Source organism: Oryzias melastigma, linkage group LG22, assembly GCF_002922805.2.
Source record: "Oryzias melastigma strain HK-1 linkage group LG22, ASM292280v2, whole genome shotgun sequence".
NCBI classification, from domain to species: domain Eukaryota; kingdom Metazoa; phylum Chordata; class Actinopteri; order Beloniformes; family Adrianichthyidae; genus Oryzias; species Oryzias melastigma.
The window spans coordinates 4,028,598-4,046,823 of record NC_050533.1 but is presented as its reverse complement, the minus strand read 5'-3'; the positions used below and the strand labels follow the sequence as shown (position 1 = coordinate 4,046,823).

At 38.1% G+C, this 18,226-nt stretch overlaps 1 protein-coding gene across 2 annotated transcripts in view; it reads left to right on the top strand.

Moving 5' to 3' along the window:
• The first annotated feature begins 3,848 nt into the window (after positions 1-3,848).
• The window catches only part of galcb (galactosylceramidase b), a 15,382-nt gene continuing 1,004 nt past the window's right edge, over positions 3,849-18,226 (top strand). The window contains exons 1-16 of one of the 2 annotated variants that reach the window (XM_024266185.2): positions 3,849-4,030; positions 4,110-4,178; positions 4,245-4,308; positions 6,329-6,442; positions 6,516-6,655; positions 8,669-8,707; positions 11,768-11,898; positions 12,156-12,311; positions 13,485-13,609; positions 13,695-13,822; positions 15,292-15,381; positions 15,461-15,550; positions 15,624-15,768; positions 16,932-17,112; positions 17,194-17,357; positions 17,435-17,511. In XM_024266185.2, the coding sequence (XP_024121953.1) occupies positions 3,890-4,030; positions 4,110-4,178; positions 4,245-4,308; positions 6,329-6,442; positions 6,516-6,655; positions 8,669-8,707; positions 11,768-11,898; positions 12,156-12,311; positions 13,485-13,609; positions 13,695-13,822; positions 15,292-15,381; positions 15,461-15,550; positions 15,624-15,768; positions 16,932-17,112; positions 17,194-17,357; positions 17,435-17,511 (1,854 nt within the window). In that variant the 5' untranslated portion in view covers positions 3,849-3,889. Of the gene's footprint in view, positions 4,031-4,109; positions 4,179-4,244; positions 4,309-6,328; positions 6,443-6,515; positions 6,656-8,668; positions 8,708-8,848; positions 8,977-11,767; positions 11,899-12,155; positions 12,312-13,484; positions 13,610-13,694; positions 13,823-15,291; positions 15,382-15,460; positions 15,551-15,623; positions 15,769-16,931; positions 17,113-17,193; positions 17,358-17,434; positions 17,512-18,226 lie in introns of both variants that reach the window. The other variant, XM_024266194.2, reaches the window with a different exon arrangement.

Here is an 18,226-nt window from a genome sequence, read left to right as displayed (position 1 = left end):
TGATTTGTCTTTTACTTTAGATTTTGTATCTCAAAAAGTGTAGAATCCTGAAGTTTTGTTTCTTTGTATGAAGAACCAAAAATGACAATAACAATTAACAATGAGATAACGGATACGTGGTTGGAGCAAAGGGACATTTGACCCTGTTGTTTGTGCCTCCTATCTGAGCGTCTGCTGACCTGACTCAAGGCTGAGCTGACTCTAAACTGCTGACACCATCATCAAGGATTCTCACAAACAACAGGAGGGTCAGGATCAGAGATCCCAGCAGCTGCTGACCGGTTCTGGCCTTGGACTGAGATGACACTGTCAGCAAACTGGAGCTCAACAGTCAGGAAACACATTCTGAAGGAAGGATTTCTGACGGTTATCTGGCACGAAATTAATTGGAAGTTATTAATGAAATAAGCACAAATGCAGTTTAATTAAAAATAAACTGGTTTAGCTATGCTGGGAATGCTGCGCAGTTTCTACCACAGGATTTGACTTAAGGCACATTCATGTTGACACATAAAGTCCTGGGCTGATTTTTAACATATAGGCTGTTCTCTCTTGCATACTTCCTTCATGTGGTAAGTGAGAAAGCTCACCAGATCCAGAGCTATAAAAACATTCTCTAACTTGCAAATGAACTCTGGTGCGGTCCTGAAAGAAGGTGATCTATCACGAGGAGTTACATAATCGCTCCAATGAAAATCCTGTTTTTGGTGTTTTATGGATATAATAATTTAAGATTAAAACTGCTTTTCTGAGTATTTTAAATCAGATTGGATCAGGGGATAATGAAAACGCGTAGTTTGAAAAAGCTTGGCCTTGTGATGCAGACTGATATGGCCAAAGTCTCCCTTCTAAGCTACAATTTGGAAGCATCCACTTGCTAACAGATTCATGAACATTTTCATTTTTCTGTACTGAGCTGCCATCTTAGCTCTGATATTATCGCTGTTTTTTATTTTATTTTTTGCTACACAAGTGTGTAAACAAGCTGATAGCAAAATAGCGGAACTAACATCCACGCCAGCAGTCACAACCTAGATGAGAATTTCTGATGAACTCCTGCCGCCCTGCAGAAAATATGTCTTAAAAAAAGACACAGGCTTTTTGACTTTGGCTAAAAACTGCATAATATTTTTAAACAACACTGAGAACGATTTTACTGTACAAAAAATGTAGTTGGAGTTTACTGACATCAGTACTGTGCATTACAATTACCGGTAAAACAAAAAAGTCCATGGTGTAAATGCACAAAGACGTGTGGTACTCGGCAAGAGAGGGTTAACATGATTAGCCGGTTTCTCTTCCTTCTGCTTTTTTATCATTAAGTTCAGAGCTTGTTTCTGGCAATGCCACACCCATAGCAGCTGCTGCTGGAAATGTATGATTTTCCTGGTAAAATGTTCACTATCCGTCTTTGGTTCAGGCCTTTAAGTGTCTTTGAAAGAAAACCAAACAAATTATTGATTTAACAATCCATGCTCTTTCATTTGACTCAACTCTGCAGGACAAATCTGGAAGCTAAGTTCCTGCAGGCATTTTTAGTGGATCTTAGAAATAAAATCTCTAAATATTCTCATCTTCAACATATTTTACTTAAGAAAATACTAAACATTTCTGCTACCTATAATTATTAGGTTGTAATTAAATGGTAGATCTGTTATAATCAGCTGCAGACATCTTGACGCAGTAACAGTAAAAGCTCTTTAGGGGGCGCCACATACCACTATTCAATTTTTGTTGAAAATTGAAAAATGCCTGGTTAAGAAATTCATTAATGAGATTATATTTAATGTATGCATAATTAATTAAACACAATAATGCTGTAACCATCCTGTTTTTATATTTTTGTGATTAAAAAAATGTGAAAAAAGAAAACTAACATGAACCAAAATGTAATTTTCTGTTAAGGTAAAAATAGTTTGTTTCACAAATTGCTCCTTCCTCATAACATGAACCTACATTTGTCTACCTTTTTGACACTTGGAAAACAATTTAGGAACATTTTAAAATAGCAAAAAGTTGTTTTTTAAAAGAAAATGTGAAACTGATGAGCATTCCTAAAGACACACTAATGAAAATTGTGTTTTGTAACATGTTCTTTCGGCTTTTTCTGATGGTGGCAGACTTATATAATGAAAATTGTGATAAAATTGCTTTTCTGAGAATTTCTTTATTTAAATCATCATGAATCAAAAGCAAATTTAAAATGCAGTTTTGAAAAAGACCATATTTTTAAGTAGCAAATACATTCTGATGCATCAATTTGCAGACGACTATATATATTGTATGTCTGCATCTTTTTTTTTTGCTACGCTTTACGAGGTTAATATCACTAGAGATGACATGCTAGCTTGGTGCATACGCAAAGCTGGACGCCATATTGGAATGGTATAGAGGTCTGTTTACTGCTGTGTTACAATTGTATAAACAGAGCTTTAAAAACAAGAATGTGACTTTTTACTGGTAAATTATTGCTGTCAGCTGATAAAGGAGAACTTATAGAAAACATTTTAACAAGATCTGAGTGAGTTTACTCTCAATAGTGAACGTTTCAAAGCCAATGGCAGCTTTAGACTTCACAACATATCCACGTTTTCTGGCGGGACCATCGATCTTTTTCGTTTTGTGGATGATGACCGTGGTATTTGTGTGTGTGTTAGACCTCAGATCAGACCAGACGACCCGCTGGTAATTAGATTACTACGTGGAGAAAAATAAACTAACCAGGATTTCCTCAGAAGTGAATAGAGAAGAGTCCATCAGCGCTGATTCCTCGTCCAGTGGGCAGACCGGAAAAAGTGGTGTATGAAAGACAGCTTGCCCGCTGTCGGGACCAGCTGCAATGTCCTCAGTCGGCCCAGACACCGTCGCGCAGATCCGGGTGCAGACCGGCCCATATAACGGGCGCTAGTGGTCTACGGCGATGTCGGCTACTCACCGACCCATGTAAAATCATGGAGCAGAGAGTCAAACAGTTTGTGTAAATCTCAGTCTGTGTGTAGATTTAAATAAAATCACAATCATGCATCAGGTATGCATTGAGTTTGCTATATAATAATCTATTTATTTGCAAAAAAAAACTTGAAATGTTAATTTGTTTCACTTTGTAAAAAAAATATTTAGACCATGATCTGGGAATTATTTTTCTGTTGATCAGAGTCTTTTCTTTTTTTAAATTGGATCATAATGAAGCATTTGCTGGTCATTTTACTGTGTCTGCTAAGCCATGTCTCATTCTTTTTTGTACGATTCCAACATGGTGTCGCTCTTACGTATCTTGGACACTAATAAGCCTCTCTAGTGATACAGTATTAACCTCATTTGTTAGCCTGGAGTTGTGAGAGGTTGTAAACTACCAGGATAAAACGTAAACAAAGGAATGCTGGGATATCGATACAGGGTTACTTCCGCGCTAACAACCACAACCCAGATTCAGATTCCGCCAAGCTGTGGAAACTATGTCTTAAAAACTACACATGCTTTTTTATTTTGGTGAAAAACGACATAATCATAGTTAAAATGTCACTGGGAACGATTTCACAATAAATAAAAATATACTTGGAGTGGGACTTTACTACTTTTTGCATTTCTGAACAGAGAACTTGTTACAAGATGACACAAAAATGTCACAAATAAAAAAAGTGATGATTCCTATGAATCAAAGTCTGTTTTGTTTGGTTTTTTTAATCAAGTTTGCTCTTTGTACCAGTAAAAAACACTCTGGTAAGGCTGTTTTTCTTCCTTCTCTTCATGACCTTTCATCTGCTAGTTAGCCTGCCCTGTCATGTGACTCAGGCGGCAGTCACGTGACGCGGAAGGCGGTCACGTGAAGCGGAGCGCGGATAAATACCTGTTGAGCGGCCGTCCCGCAGCTCCGAGTCCGGCTGTCAGGATGTGCTGGCGGCTGTCGGCGGTGTTCGTGTCCGCGCTCCTCGGCTCGCTGCGGTCCTCCTCCGCGGACTCGTACGTGCTGAGCGACGACAAGGGCCTGGGGAGGGACTTTGACGGGATCGGGGGTCTGAGCGGCGGAGGGGTGAGTTCGGCTCTTATCTGACTTCTTGTTCGACGCATGCGCGGTCCGTTTGCGGTTCTCATCATGGGACTGTGTGCAGGCCACTTCCCGGTTACTGGTGAACTACCCGGAGCCGTACCGGAGCCAGATCCTAGATTACCTGTTCAAGGTGAGACCCTCCGCCGTTTGCTGTCGGGAGAGTGAACATGGAGTTTGAATTTTCTTGTTTTTGCAGCCAAACTTTGGGGCGTCTCTGCACATCCTGAAGGTGGAGATCGGAGGAGACGGACAAACCACCGGTGAGTTCATCACCTTCTGCACTGACCAGGGGCGGAGCTACAAGGGGGAAAGGGGGCAGCTGCCCTACAGCTAAAAAGCTTTGCCCCCCACTTTTTTTGAAGTCAATATTAGTATAATTGTTAATAATAATAAATTCAAGCTCTGTTAGTAATAACACCTCAGACATTTAAATGTTAGAATAACAATCAAAAAACGATTTGGAATGCTCCTTCATTTGCTCCCTTCCATCCCCATATAAAACATTCAATTTAAAGTTTTAAAATATCAATAAAATAAAAATTCTACAGATTTGGACCAGATCAGGTGCAGCCAACAATTTTGTTGATTAATTTGTCATTTTTCTTAGTTTCGGCATCATTTGTGACAAAAAAAGTTTCAATAATTGTTGCGAAGATCCTCTTCCTGCTTGTAACTCTACGTTATTCAACACTGATTACATGATTCCACATTCTGACTGACTGAACACATGATCCAGGTAATCAGTAGCAGGTATTGAACCATTGGAATGAAAACTACAGAGAAGGAAGAAGATCTACAACACTGGGTCAGAAAATTCCACTTAACTATTGTCTTTTTTAAATTTTTAATTAAAATAAAAAAATATATAATTTTTTTTTCGCAAAATTTTCAGTGAGTTCTTCTTTCTCAGAACCATTGACTGTATTTGAGAACTGGACTGAGTGGCTCCTCCTACTTGATGTTCCAAATAGAAATAGAAGCCAAAATCCCTTAGACGTCATTGGTAAAAATAAACAGCTGTCATTATATTTTAGTAACTAACCCTTTCTTGCTATCTTTTTAGCATGTTCTTGCTAATCCTTTTTTTTTTTTTGGTTCCTACATGGTGGCGTCCATATCATGAAAAAATGGCAACTTGATTATCTTAATTTTATTGGAGCCAGAAGCAAGTCATTTTCGATAGGTAACGTCACACTCGCTCTCTCATTCAGTCTATGGTTGGATGTCGCCATGTCGGAACCAGACTACGTCAGCAGGCGGTGATTGATTCAAACGATCAAGGCAATATTTCCATGGCAACCAGTCTCGCCAATCAGGAGTGAGCTTGTTGGAAGGCCACACCCCTACCTCATTAAATCTGTCAAATTTTGTGATCCGATTGGACAGTTTATGACTTGAATAACTATTCTACAGAAAAAATATGAAAAAATGATTAGCAATAACGTAAAAAAAACAGCAATGGTCATTCAAATATAAAGACTGAGTAATAACTTTAAATAGAAGTCAATGTAATTTTGGCTTCTCAGAACCAGTAGTTACTTCCTGTTTGGAACGCAAGTGGGGAGGGGTCACTCTGTCCAGTTCTCATATACTGTCATCCTCTATTGTTTACATGGATTGTGATTATAATGACTATGAGGTATTTTTCAGGCCATAACGGCAAAAAATCTCAAATCTTCAGAAGATTATTTTTATTTTTCATTAAATTTAAAAAATTTTTAAAGTCGTTTTTCCTTATTGTCTTTTTATTCTTGATCTCATGGTTTGTGTTCTGCACTGTATTACGTAGCTAATACTGTTAAAAAAATCAAGTTGTATTTGATTGTATTTTGCAGTCTCACAAAAAAACACAATATTTAATGAAATGTAAACGTTTTAAACTTTAATTCCCATTGCAAACTGTTCAAAACTTTATAGCTGTGTTAATCATAGATCAGTTTTTTAGCTTATGTTGTTACTATTGAATACGATTTAATAATGCTATTTTTATTATCTGAAGTTTTATCATCCTAAACCAATTAATTCTAAGTCTATAACACTGTCTAGTTTCTTGAAAATCTCATGATAGATCAAAAGTTTGTAAATCTGAATAAGAGGAAAAGAAGCTTTAATTTTAAGCATAAATCTTTAAAATATTTCCATCCACCTCATTTTTTTTAGTTATTGTTTTCCATTTATTTTATTAACTAAACACTTGAAGCTGGAAAGCGGAAAAACATTCATCAGGATTTGAAGTTTGTTTTCTTAAAAAGATTCGACTGTTTTCTGATGCTGATGCAGATGGAACCGAGCCGTCACACATGCACTACGAGGACGATGAGAACTACTTCCGAGGATACGAGTGGTGGCTGATGAAGGAAGCCAAAAAGAGGAACCCTGACATTGTTCTGATAGGTAAGAACTCCAGGCGGTTCTGTCTGCAGCTGAAGCGGATCCAGAACCCGTCTCAGCTCGGCTCTCTGCGCAGGTTTACCGTGGTCCTTCCCTGGATGGCTGGGCCATGGAAAGGACTGGCCCTACGACTTCCCTGACGTCACAGCGGACTATGTGGTGAAATGGATCATCGGGGCCAAGAAATACCACGACCTGCACATTCAATACGTTGGGGTAAATGATTTAAAGAAACGGTTGCTTCGAATGTTTACTCTTAATGTAAAGATCCACTCTGATAATCTTAAATCAGCCTAAATCAGAAAACTTGTGTTGTTTTCTTGGACATAGTTCAAGGAGTTCTTTAGAAATTCACCTCTGATTTGTGGACAGTTTGTGGACAAATACTCTCTTTTTTCCGACAACTTTTTTTTTTTTCTGCTACTGATTCACAACAATTTCAACAAAGAAATATTCAGAAATGTAATGTTGAGCTTAACTTTCTTAATATACGTCTTCCATCAGGAAAATCACAAAAAAGCTATTTTTATTGGTGTGGGTCTCTAAAAAGTGTTGTGGAAATTTGTTGGAATCCGCACTGAGGGGTTAGAAGCTGGAAAAGGTCGCCATCTTACTCTAGCAGGAAGGTCATAAAACTGTATACTTCATCACCACAAGTACAGCTGGGCGACATAGAGAAAAATGTGTATCACAATATAAATTATTTTATATCAAAATAACGATATATGTCCCTATATGCTACAGTAAAGTATATTTTCTGTTATTTTCTGAAAAAAAATGTCATAGCTTAGAACAGATTTTTTTTTATTTTTACTTCAATTTTTTGAAACAACACATTCTGGTAAGTAGCTGGTGCGCACCAGATAGTAGCTGGTGCGCACCAGCTTCTATCTGGTGCGCACCAGATAGAAGCTGGTGCGCACCAGATAGTAACCAGAATTTTTTTTTTTTATTTTAATTTTTAGAAAAATAATTCTGGTTGGTTTTGGTTAGTAAGTGGTGCACACCAGATATTAACTGGTGCACACTAGATAGTAACTGGTGCACACTAGATAGTAACTGGTGCACACTAGATAGTAACTGGTGCACACCAGATAATAACTGGTGCACACTAGATAGTAACTGGTGCACACTAGATAGTAACTGGTGCACACTAGATAGTAACTGGTGCACACTAGATAGTAACTGGTGCACACTAGATAATAACTGGTGCACACTAGGTGGTAACCAGAAACATTTTTTTTATTTTAATTTTTAGAAAAATAATTTTGGTTGGTTCTGGTTAGTAACTGGTGCACACCAGATAGTAACAGGCACACAGTTTCTATCTGCACACTATGTGGTGGTGTGCACCAGTTACTATCAATCTTTTAAAAAAAAAATCTGGTTAGTAACTTTTGTGCACCAGCTACTAATCAAAAACATTTTTTTACTTCAATTTTTGAAAAAAAAAACTTTCTGATTGGTTCTGGTTAATAACTGGCACACAGTTACCATCTGCACACTATCTGCTGGTGTGTAGCAGTTACTATCTGGTGTGCACCAGTTACTAACCAGATAAAAACACTTTTTTTTTTACTTCAGTTTTTTTATTATTTCTGATGGTTAACAAACGTCAATCACCATAAATTGCAACCATCTTTAGTTTTTGTCAGCTTAAGACTGAGCTGCTGTGACCACAAAACTGACAGCCGAAAAACTGACTGAACAGGAAGCTAGAAATCACATGATCAACCAGGAAGATGTGGAGCTTAGAGAGCAACTTGTGTTTTGAATATGTTCTCGTGGCATTTTTCTGATCATGGAGGTCACGTACACAAAGAAAATTAGGACTAAAATTACATTTCTGAGTATTTCTTTTTTTCAAATCAGGAGAAATGCCATTTTTGGAAGATAGTTTTTTTTTTTAAAGTTAAAAACACACTCAGTTTTGGGGGATGGGAAGGGGAGTTGGGGTTGCTCCACACTAACATTTCCACCCTCAACTCAGAGGTGAATTTCTAATGAACTCCTGCTGCTCTGCAGAAACTATGTCCTAGAAAATGACTTTTTTTGTCTAAAAATGACATAATTGTAATTAAAAGACCTCTGGGAACGCTTTGAAAATAGATCAAAAGATGATCAAAGTCAGACTTTAGTGTTCACAGAGACCCAGACTAAAAAGCAAAGGAATTTTTCCAGTTAAGATTCAGAAAATTAATCAAAATCCTCCCCATGTTTTCCCTTCAGATCTGGAATGAGAGGAACTTTGATGCCAAGTACATCAAGGTAAGGCGGCGCCGCGTCGGCGTCCTCCCTGATGTGACTGTGAGGAGCTCAGTCTGAGCTGAGGGGAAGAACAGCCACTGGCATTGAGCTGAGCCTCACCGACACCTCCGTTCCTCTGAGAACAATGTGTTTGTTGCCAAGGTGCTGCGGGACACGCTGGACAGAGTGGGTCTGAAAGGCGTCGGCATCATCGCTGCAGACGGCGATTGGAGCATCGCAAATTCTATGATCTCAGACCCGTATCTTTATAACTCTGTCGACGTGATTGGGTAAGTACGGGGAAGGGTCCGGAGTAAATCCGTGAGCGCCCGCGATTCACTCACCGGCGGTCTTTGCTGCTGACACGCCTCAGCTGAATGTTTGTGGCTGTTTTTCTGTGTGGAAGGTGACGGATCGACAGTGAGGTCATGGATAAACGTCCGTGACCTCACTCCTGTAATCGGAGGAGGGCGTACGTCACTTCCAGCAAAGCAGTGCTTCTCAAACTGAAGCCTGAATTGGAAAATGTAACCGTCATCAATTCATATGTTGATAAGTCAACATTTTGGATCAAAAGGAGAAGAAAGGAGACGTTTGAGGAGCACTGCACTCAGCTGAGCACACTCACTTGGTGGTGTGGGGTTTATTGTGTGTTGCTGCCATCATGCAAAAGCACTTTTAATCAGTTAACCTTTTAACACCGGAGCTCTAGTGTTTGTTATTTGATTTATTGTAACTTTTCAACCGAGCTGCTTCTCTCCTTCAGAATCTACTGGAATTACGTTGATAGTGTAAACCAAAGGTGTCCAACTCCATCGCACATGAGGCCAAAATCCAAAACTCACCTTAGATCACGGGACGAACAGGATAAACAATTATCGAACACTTTAGAACTCAATTTTTTAAACGTTAATACCGTTACTTTTTAACACAGTTATGTATTGGATATATAGCATTACCTGTGATAATGTTAGTGTGAATTCTGTAACCGGAATTACGCTGCTAAGATGCTAATGCTGATGGCTGAAATCACTGAAGCTCATAGCCAGCTAAAAATATTTGCTAAATACCAAATAAGCATTAAAACTTAAAAAAAGGTGGCCAACACAGGTACCATGTAGCTGAAATATTAGCTAAACTTCGAAATGGCCAAAAAACTGAAAAATGCCTAAATTAGCCAAAACAGCTAGCGTGTAAATGTTAGCCTAACTTCAAAATATCCTGAAAAAATTGCCAAAACAGTTAGCAAAGAAAAAAGAAACCTAAATTAGCAAAAAAAAATTTAAAAAACAGCTTGCATATTTAGCTGAGATATAAAGTTAACTCCAAAATGGACTAAAGAAGTTAAACGGCATGTAGCTGAAATATTAGCTAAACTCCAAATTGGCCTAAAAACTGAAAAAAGCCTAAATTAGCCAAAACAGCTAGCATGTAGCTGAAATATCAGTTAAACTCAAAATTAGCCTAAAAAATCTTAGTAAATGCCAAAATAGTCCAAAAAGCTAGCAGAATGCCATTTTTTTAAAACTTAAAAATTAACTTTTTAACATAATTATGAACAATTAAAAATGCAGGAATATTATTCCAGAATAAATCTAGTTAAACCTTAATTAACTTTCAATATTTTACTCTGCATAAAATATATATTTTGTCAAATGTACACAAGTTAGAAATAAGCGCAAGATAACATTGGGCCATTAATAACAATAAGATTAAATAGTCTGGTGGGCCGATTATAATTACGCTGAGAGTTTGACTCGTGTGGTGCAAACGGTTGAAAAGTTCCAGTATGTTAAAGATTTTGTGTTTATGCGTCACCGACGACGCCTCAGGTGTTAAAGGGTTAAACGGCTGTTTTCAGCTCTCCAGGCACCCTGTGGTTGTTAGGATTGCATAAGTAAATCATGTTGGTTTAATCTAAAAGATAGTTGAAAAAGTTCCCATAGAAAACCTGATGATGATTTTTGAGTTTCACTAATGTCCATGACAGACATAAAATCCTCTCCACCTTTGTTCACATTTGTCATGGAAGGAATCACACATCAATATGTGGGTGGAGTCATAACCACATCTATTTTATTTGTTTCTATGGGACAGTGCAGATGAAATTCATCCAGTGGCTATTTTTTTTTTAATGTGGTTTACTCTGACAGATGTTAAAAATAACATAACACACATAACAGCACAGATCATACTAAGGGGGAGTGGCATATTAAAATTCAATTGAATGTTAAGGACAACCCCCAACTCCTTGTTCTCGTACAGTCTCGCCATTCACCCTCATCTCAGGCGCCTTTCCCCGCCCCAACGATGCGGGCGAGGTGCTGGGTCATCTCAAACGTGCCTAACGATTGGTCTGACTCAACGTTTCTATGGCAACCACTCTTGTCCACACAGTTTGAAGCGGGCTACACGAAATCTGTTTTGAACTTCAACGAGAGACCGCCTACTTTGATTGAGGCGTCTGATTGATCTGTTTATAACTTGCACCGTAGAAAAAATATTAAAAAAAATAAAGGAGTTTTTTTTTTTTAAAAAGGGCAGAGTAAGAATGCTTAGAGCTGTTTATTTTTTTATACTTTGTGTTATTTCTTTACTACTTCCTGTTTGGAATGCCATGAATGGGGGGTTTAACTCACTCCAGTTCTCATATACAGCCAATGGGAACCCCATAAGAGAAAAGAAAACGTTTTTTTTAAGCAGTGGTGGAGGCTGTGAAAGTTCTTAAAGCTGCTTTTATAGTCAGAGTTTTTATTTAAACTTTCACAAAGGATTTTTAGAAAAGAGAAGTGAAAGTCTGACTGTCTACGATTTATTTAGTATCATTTCCTACCAGACTTTTAAAACGTTTGAACAAGAACCTACAAAGACAGACCAGACAAAAATGTAAAAGAATATGCAAATATTAACTGAAGCTCAGAGAACCTCTCTACCACAGTGTGCCTGACGTGACTGAAATCGGCTCGTCTGCTCAGCAGACTCCAGTTTTTCCTGATAGCAGCAAGCTTGTGGATTTTGCGGGCTGTGAACGCCTGTTCTCTCTGCTCTCTATCCCCCTGTATGGCTGCCGGGCTGTACCAGCTGCTGCGGTACACTCTGGATAAGAGCGGTCTGGAGGAGGTCAGGATCATAGCCAGCGACAACCTGTGGGAGCCCATAGCTCAATCGCTGCTGCTTGACCCTGAGCTCAGTGGAGCTGTAGACGTGATAGGGTAGGAGCGTGCACGTCTTCTCCTGCACAGCGCTGTGTGATTATCATTCAGGTGTTGTGTAACGGCTGATAAATTCAAAGGCTGGACGCCCTGACTTGTGAATTCTTCTGGTGAACAGTCCAAACCTCATTTTTGAATTCTCAATCTTATCTCAAGAATGCAAATTTACTCCGATTAGATTCCAGCGTTCTCCTAAAAAACACACGAAGGCGAGAGTTGGTGCCGCTCACCCCCAGCTGGTGTTTTCTGACCTTCAGGGCTCACTATCCGGGTACAAACACCGTCCCACAGGCCCTGAAGACCCTGAAGAAGCTGTGGTCTTCAGAGGACTACAGCACCTTCAACGATGACGTGGGCGCCGGCTGCTGGGCTCGCATCCTCAACCAGAACTACGTCAACGGACACATGACTTCGTAAGGACAAATACTCCAAACATCAGATGAACATAAAAAAAGAGTTTAGGACTTATTTTAACCATTGTGGTTGAGCGTTACTTTTAGAATTTATTGAACAATTTAATAAATAATTCTGATTTGATTTGTTCATCATCTCCTGAAACAAGAAAAAATCTGGTTATTTGTAAATATTTACCAAAATGCAAATTATGTACGGAAGCTTGTTGCATCCAAAAAGAAAAAAAAAAAAAGTATGTTTTTCAAAATATTTTTGGTTTTGGCAATTGTTTCTGGAACGTTGAAAAAAATGAAATAAATATAGTCTAAAACAAAAAAAAAATCTTGAAAAACAAAAAAAGTTGTAAATAAAATTTTAAAAAAGTTTCCCAAAAAACAAAAAAACATCTTGGAAAAACAAACTTTTTTCAAAAATAAAAAAAGGAATTTATACATAAATATTTTTTGTGCTAATTTGTTTTAGGACATTGTAGTTTAAAAAGATTACAGTGGAAAACAACAAAAAAATCTTGACAAACAAAAGTTGTAAATAATAAAATAAAAGTTTCACAAAAAGCAAAAATAATCTTGAAAAACAAACAATTACCAAAAAATTTTTTTTTGCTTTTCTGCTGTCATTAAAAAAAATTACTGTGAATGAATTTTGTTTTCTTGTTATAACGAGATAATAGAGACCCTCTCTCTCTTTCTCACACAAAGGAGCAGAGACTTTACCTGTTTTAGTTTCTTTATTTTTAGGTTAATAACAAAAACAGCAGAAGAAAACACTCCTCAAAAGTTGTTTTTTTTTTAGTCTTTTTTAAAATTATTTATTAGTAGGAGCTATCCTCCTAAAACGTCTCAATTCCATCTCATGTAGCAGTTCCCCCTCCCTTTATATCCCCAAAACCCTGAACAAACAGGTTGACTGACAGAACCCAGGCCGACGAGCTTCTGCACATGATGCGTTCATGGTCTGTTCAATTAGGGGAAAAAAAAAAAAAAGTATGGCAGGCCGTTTTCAACTCCCTTACCAGACATATTGATAAAATCGAGTTTTTGTTTTTAAAATCTATTTACTTCACCCAATATCTCACCTGAAAGTGACGTCAAAGCGTTTCTGACTGAAAAGAGAATAATAAAAAAAAACAACAAATACTTGTTCATATCAGATTAACTCTGATTTTACGGCAGAACCATCTCCTGGAACCTGGTGGCCAGTTACTATGAGGAGCTGCCGTTCGGCAGATGCGGTTTGATGACGGCTCAGGAGCCGTGGAGCGGGAACTACGTGGTGTCTCATCCCATCTGGATCACCGGTGTGGATTTACCCATCGCTCCAGCTCGGTTCGATTTAACATCAACATCATTTTCCGCTAACATGGAACTTTCTGTCTGCTGAAGCCCACACCACCCAGTTCACACAGCCGGGGTGGACGTACCTGCAGACTGTGGGACACCTGGCTAAAGGAGGAAGCTACGTCGCCCTGACGGACGGCAAAGGAAACCTGACGGTGGTCATCGAAACTATGGTCAGGGTTCTGGATTTAAGTATCTGGTATTTATGTGTTCATGCTGACATGTTGAGGTTATCCTACATTCATCTCTAAGCAAAAGATTCATTAGAAACTAAATATAAACCACTTATTAACTGAAAATATTGCTAACAATAATTAAAAATCAGTCCGTTTGTTTATAGTTTGTTATATGAAGGATCATTACAAGGCCAACAATGCAATGAAATCCTTGGGATAACTGAGGTTTACTCACATCATGCTATAGTAGGACCTTGCAAAATATACATAGAAAAGTATAAATTTGAGCGTCGTATGGCCCACAAACAAATCTCCTCTTCTGGTTCTGTCATGCTGATTAGAGCTACATGTGACAAATTCATTCATAAAAATACATTATTCAATATGGAGGCTTTTCTATTAGTTTTATCTCCGTAGCAACCATTTTATGTTTTGGTTGTTTGGAGGTGATGAACAGGTTGATGTCATTCTCAGAAGAATCGGTAAAAGTACATTTTTGGATTTCCATGACAACGGAGGCTTTCTGTTAACCACGCCCACATTCTTGTTTTGTTCAGTTTCATCCAGGGATTCATGTGTTCGATTTTCCCTAAATTTGGTAGAAACAAAACGCTATGCTAACGCCATTCAAACTCTACAAACTTTAAAAGCAATATTTTTTCTCAGGTAGCTTCATTCACGGTGTCTAAAATTCATTTTTACGAGGTACGAAGTTTGTGCCAATTGTGGTGTGTTTTTGAGTAAGTGGCGGAGCAACACGTTTGGCTAAAACTGACAGAATAATTGTAAAAACAATATGTGGGGCATAACGAGGATGGAGGAAGGGATAAAACACAAAGATACAGGTGAGGTTCGAATTGGTTTATATAGAGTGATTTTTTTTTTTGTGTCACCATATTGCAAACAGAGAAAATTATTTTCTTTCAAAAAAAGTTTCCCTCAAATTTCTTTTTTGCTTTCAAAAACTTTTTTTTTGCTTTGAAAACATGTTTTTTCATCTCACATTCATTTGCAAATTCTGAAGTTTTACTCTAAAAACTTTACATTTTGTTTGCAATCTAGATGTCAAACCTGTAACTTTTATTTGCAATATGGTGGCACAAAAATCCCTCCATAGTTTTGTTGCAGGTTATTGCACATGTAAAATGACGTAAATGCCAGTAAATCAAACTTTTTTTTGTTTAATTAAACTGAGGAAACTGTCTTAAAATAAACTTGGTATGATTTTACTTTAAAATAGTCAGTAAAAACAATTATTCTCACATTAAACACAGTTGGATCAGAACTGTTGCCCCCTGCTGTCCATGTAAAGAAATGCAGCTGCATAAACGGTGATGATGATGAGCCCAAAAATGAGAAACAATAAGACAAAATTGAGCTTTGCAGGAGGCAACAATGACATAAAGTTATAGATGCTGTGGCAGTAACTGGACACACATAAAATGACTAAACTTTTTCCTTTACAGACTCATGATCATTCGGTTTGCATCCGTCCTCCTCTGCCTGCGTTTAACTTGACGTCTCAGACTGCAACTTTCAACCTGCAAGGATCCTTTGTAAGTCCAGACAAACTTTACACTCTGCTGTTGCTTAGGAACCACGTCACTTCATCCATCCGCTCTGCTTTCCTCTAAGGCTTCCGTAAAGGAGCTCCAGGTGTGGCGATCGCAGTTCAACTTCAAGACTCAGAAACCTTCGTTCTTTGAGAAGCTGACAGCGGTGAAGGTGAGGAGACGCTTCACTGAATCCCTGCTGGGAAAAGTAGCGATCACACAGCTTGTTGTGTCGATGACTGCAGCTGGTAAACGGATCGTTCACTCTGGATCTGGCTGAAGACGAGGTCTACACGCTGACCACCATCACCACGGGGACCAAAGGCAGCTACGCTGACCCCCCGCCGTCCGCCCGCTTCCCCAAAGCTTACAAGGACAACTTTAACGCTCGTAAGTTCAAACACGCCCAAAATGTTATCGAGAGCCTTCAAAATAAAAAGTACACAGCGCCGCTCTGGTGGCAGGCTGGTGTAGTGCTTCTGCTCATTTCCATATTATTAGAAAATAGTTGTAAATAAATAAATACATTTCCACCAAAGGTCACACACAAGCGTATATAAAACTCCACGAGTGCTTCTAAAAATTCCTGTAACCTAAACCTGAATGATTAACCACTTCTCTATTGACCGTTGCTACGGCAACACTGACACCATAACTGGATTTGTGTATCATTCGTTTTTCAAACTAAATAAAAAAAAAAAAGTCAAAAATGACTATTTCATACAATAATCATTTTCTAAACTAGTATAGAGAAGCGGATTCATTCTTTGTGTTGTATTAACAGAACAAACAGACAAATAACTTTTATATTTTAAGATTTTTGACTCCAAACTACTTCTGCTCCATCCATAATGAACGTTTACATTCATTTTCTAAGAGTTTCTCTTTTTGTGTTTTTCGAACACTTTTCTCAGAAAATGAATTCAAACATGACTTATGTGTTTGTTCTTTTTTGATTTTTTACAAATGGAAACATTAAAAATGATTTGTTTTACTACAGTAGTTTAGAAATTGATAAATAATAAAGCGGTCCTTTTTCTTCCTCTTTTCATGTTGAGTTTTAATTTGAAAAACGACTGATATGCAGGTATTCTTTTTTTTTTTTTTTTTTTTTCTTTATTCAGTGTTGAGTTTCACACGGGTGCAGGAGAAGCTCCACGAGCCACAGTCCTCCACGAGGGGGCGGAACTAGTTTCCTAAAATTATCAAAACATTAAAAACTAAATTATATGTATTGTTGTTTGAAATAGTGTTTTTGAGTTTTTAATGGAGGCAGCCATTTTGAAATAAGCAGGAAAAGCCCTTCTACTGCCTCTAGTGGAATGATGAGGAACTACAGGGCAGAAAATATGGACCAAATTGATTCCAACAGGTTTTTTTGGAAAAGTTTGGGTCCCTCTACTGAGATACAGGTCTCAGAAATGTCTGTATCAAATATGATACGAATGGTTATACAGAGTTAAGAAAAAAAATGCGGTACATTCATTTATTTTGTATTTTCTTGAATCAAACTTCTCAGTTTTCACAGAGATGTTCTTCCCCCTTTTCTACAGAGGACCCTCCGTTCTCTGAGGCTTCAAACTTTGCTGACCAGACGGGTGTGTTCGAGTACTTCATGAACACGTCCGACCCCGGACCGCACGTCTTCACCATGCGGCAGGTCGTCACCCAGAGACCCGTCACCTGGACAGCCGACGCTGACCAGACCATCAGCGTCATCGGAGATTTTCAGTGGTGAGGCAGTCATCCTAAAAGTGTGATTATTTATGTTTTTCTATTTACATTTTTAACTTTCAACGTTTGTCTTCCATACAGGAAGAATCTGACCGTCACGTGTGACGCCTTCATGGAGAACGTTAAGAATGGCGGCGTGTTCATCGCAGCCAGAGTGAGTAAAGGAGGCGAGGAGGTGCGGCGTGCTAAAGGAGTCTTCTTCTGGGTTTTCGCAAACGGCACCTACAGCGTAACCTCAGATATCGGTGGGTGTGGTCACTCCTCACTGCAGCACAGATGTTGAAGCAGCTTCACCTTGAATGACCCTCGTTTCTGCGCACAGGCGGGCAGACGGTCGTCACTCAGGGGAAGTCGGGGACCGAAGCATTTACCTGGTACACGTTATCCCTGACTGTGCAGGTGAGTTTTGACCTGATGTCCTAGGACACCTGCCTTTTTTGTTCATAGTAATATAAAAAAGTAAAATTTTTAAAGTTTTAAAAATTGGCATTCTGGGAGCTTTTTGGACTATATTGGGATTTACGAAGATGATTTTTTAGGCTATTTTAGAGTTTAGCTAATGTTTCAGCTACATGCTAGCTGTTTTGGCTAATTTAGTTTTTTTTTGTTTTTTCATCAGCAGCCTTAAAAGGATATTTTGAAGTTTAGAAATTATTTTCAGCTACATGGTATCTATTTAGGCTAACCTAAGCTTTTTTTGTTGTTTAGCTAACATTTCAGCTAAAAGCTAGCTGTTTTTTATTTTTAATTTGGGGTTTTTTGTGTTTTAAGATGTTTGAGTTTAGCTAATATTTCAGCTACATGCTAGCTGTTTTGGCTAATTTAGGCTTTTTTTTAAAGGATAATTTGAAGTTTAGATATTTTTTCAGCTACATGCTAGCTATCTAGGCTAACCTAAACTTTTTTTTAGCTAACATTTCAGCTAAAAGCTAGCTGTTTTTTTATTTCTATTTTAGGCTTCTATTTTAACGCTGTTTTAGAGTTTAGCCAAAACAGCTAGCACGTAGCTGAAATGTTAGCTAATTTAGGCTTTTTTCAGTTTTTTCATCAGCAGCCTTAAAATTATATTTTGAAGTTAATCTATTTTTTCAGCTACATGCTAGCTATTTAGGCT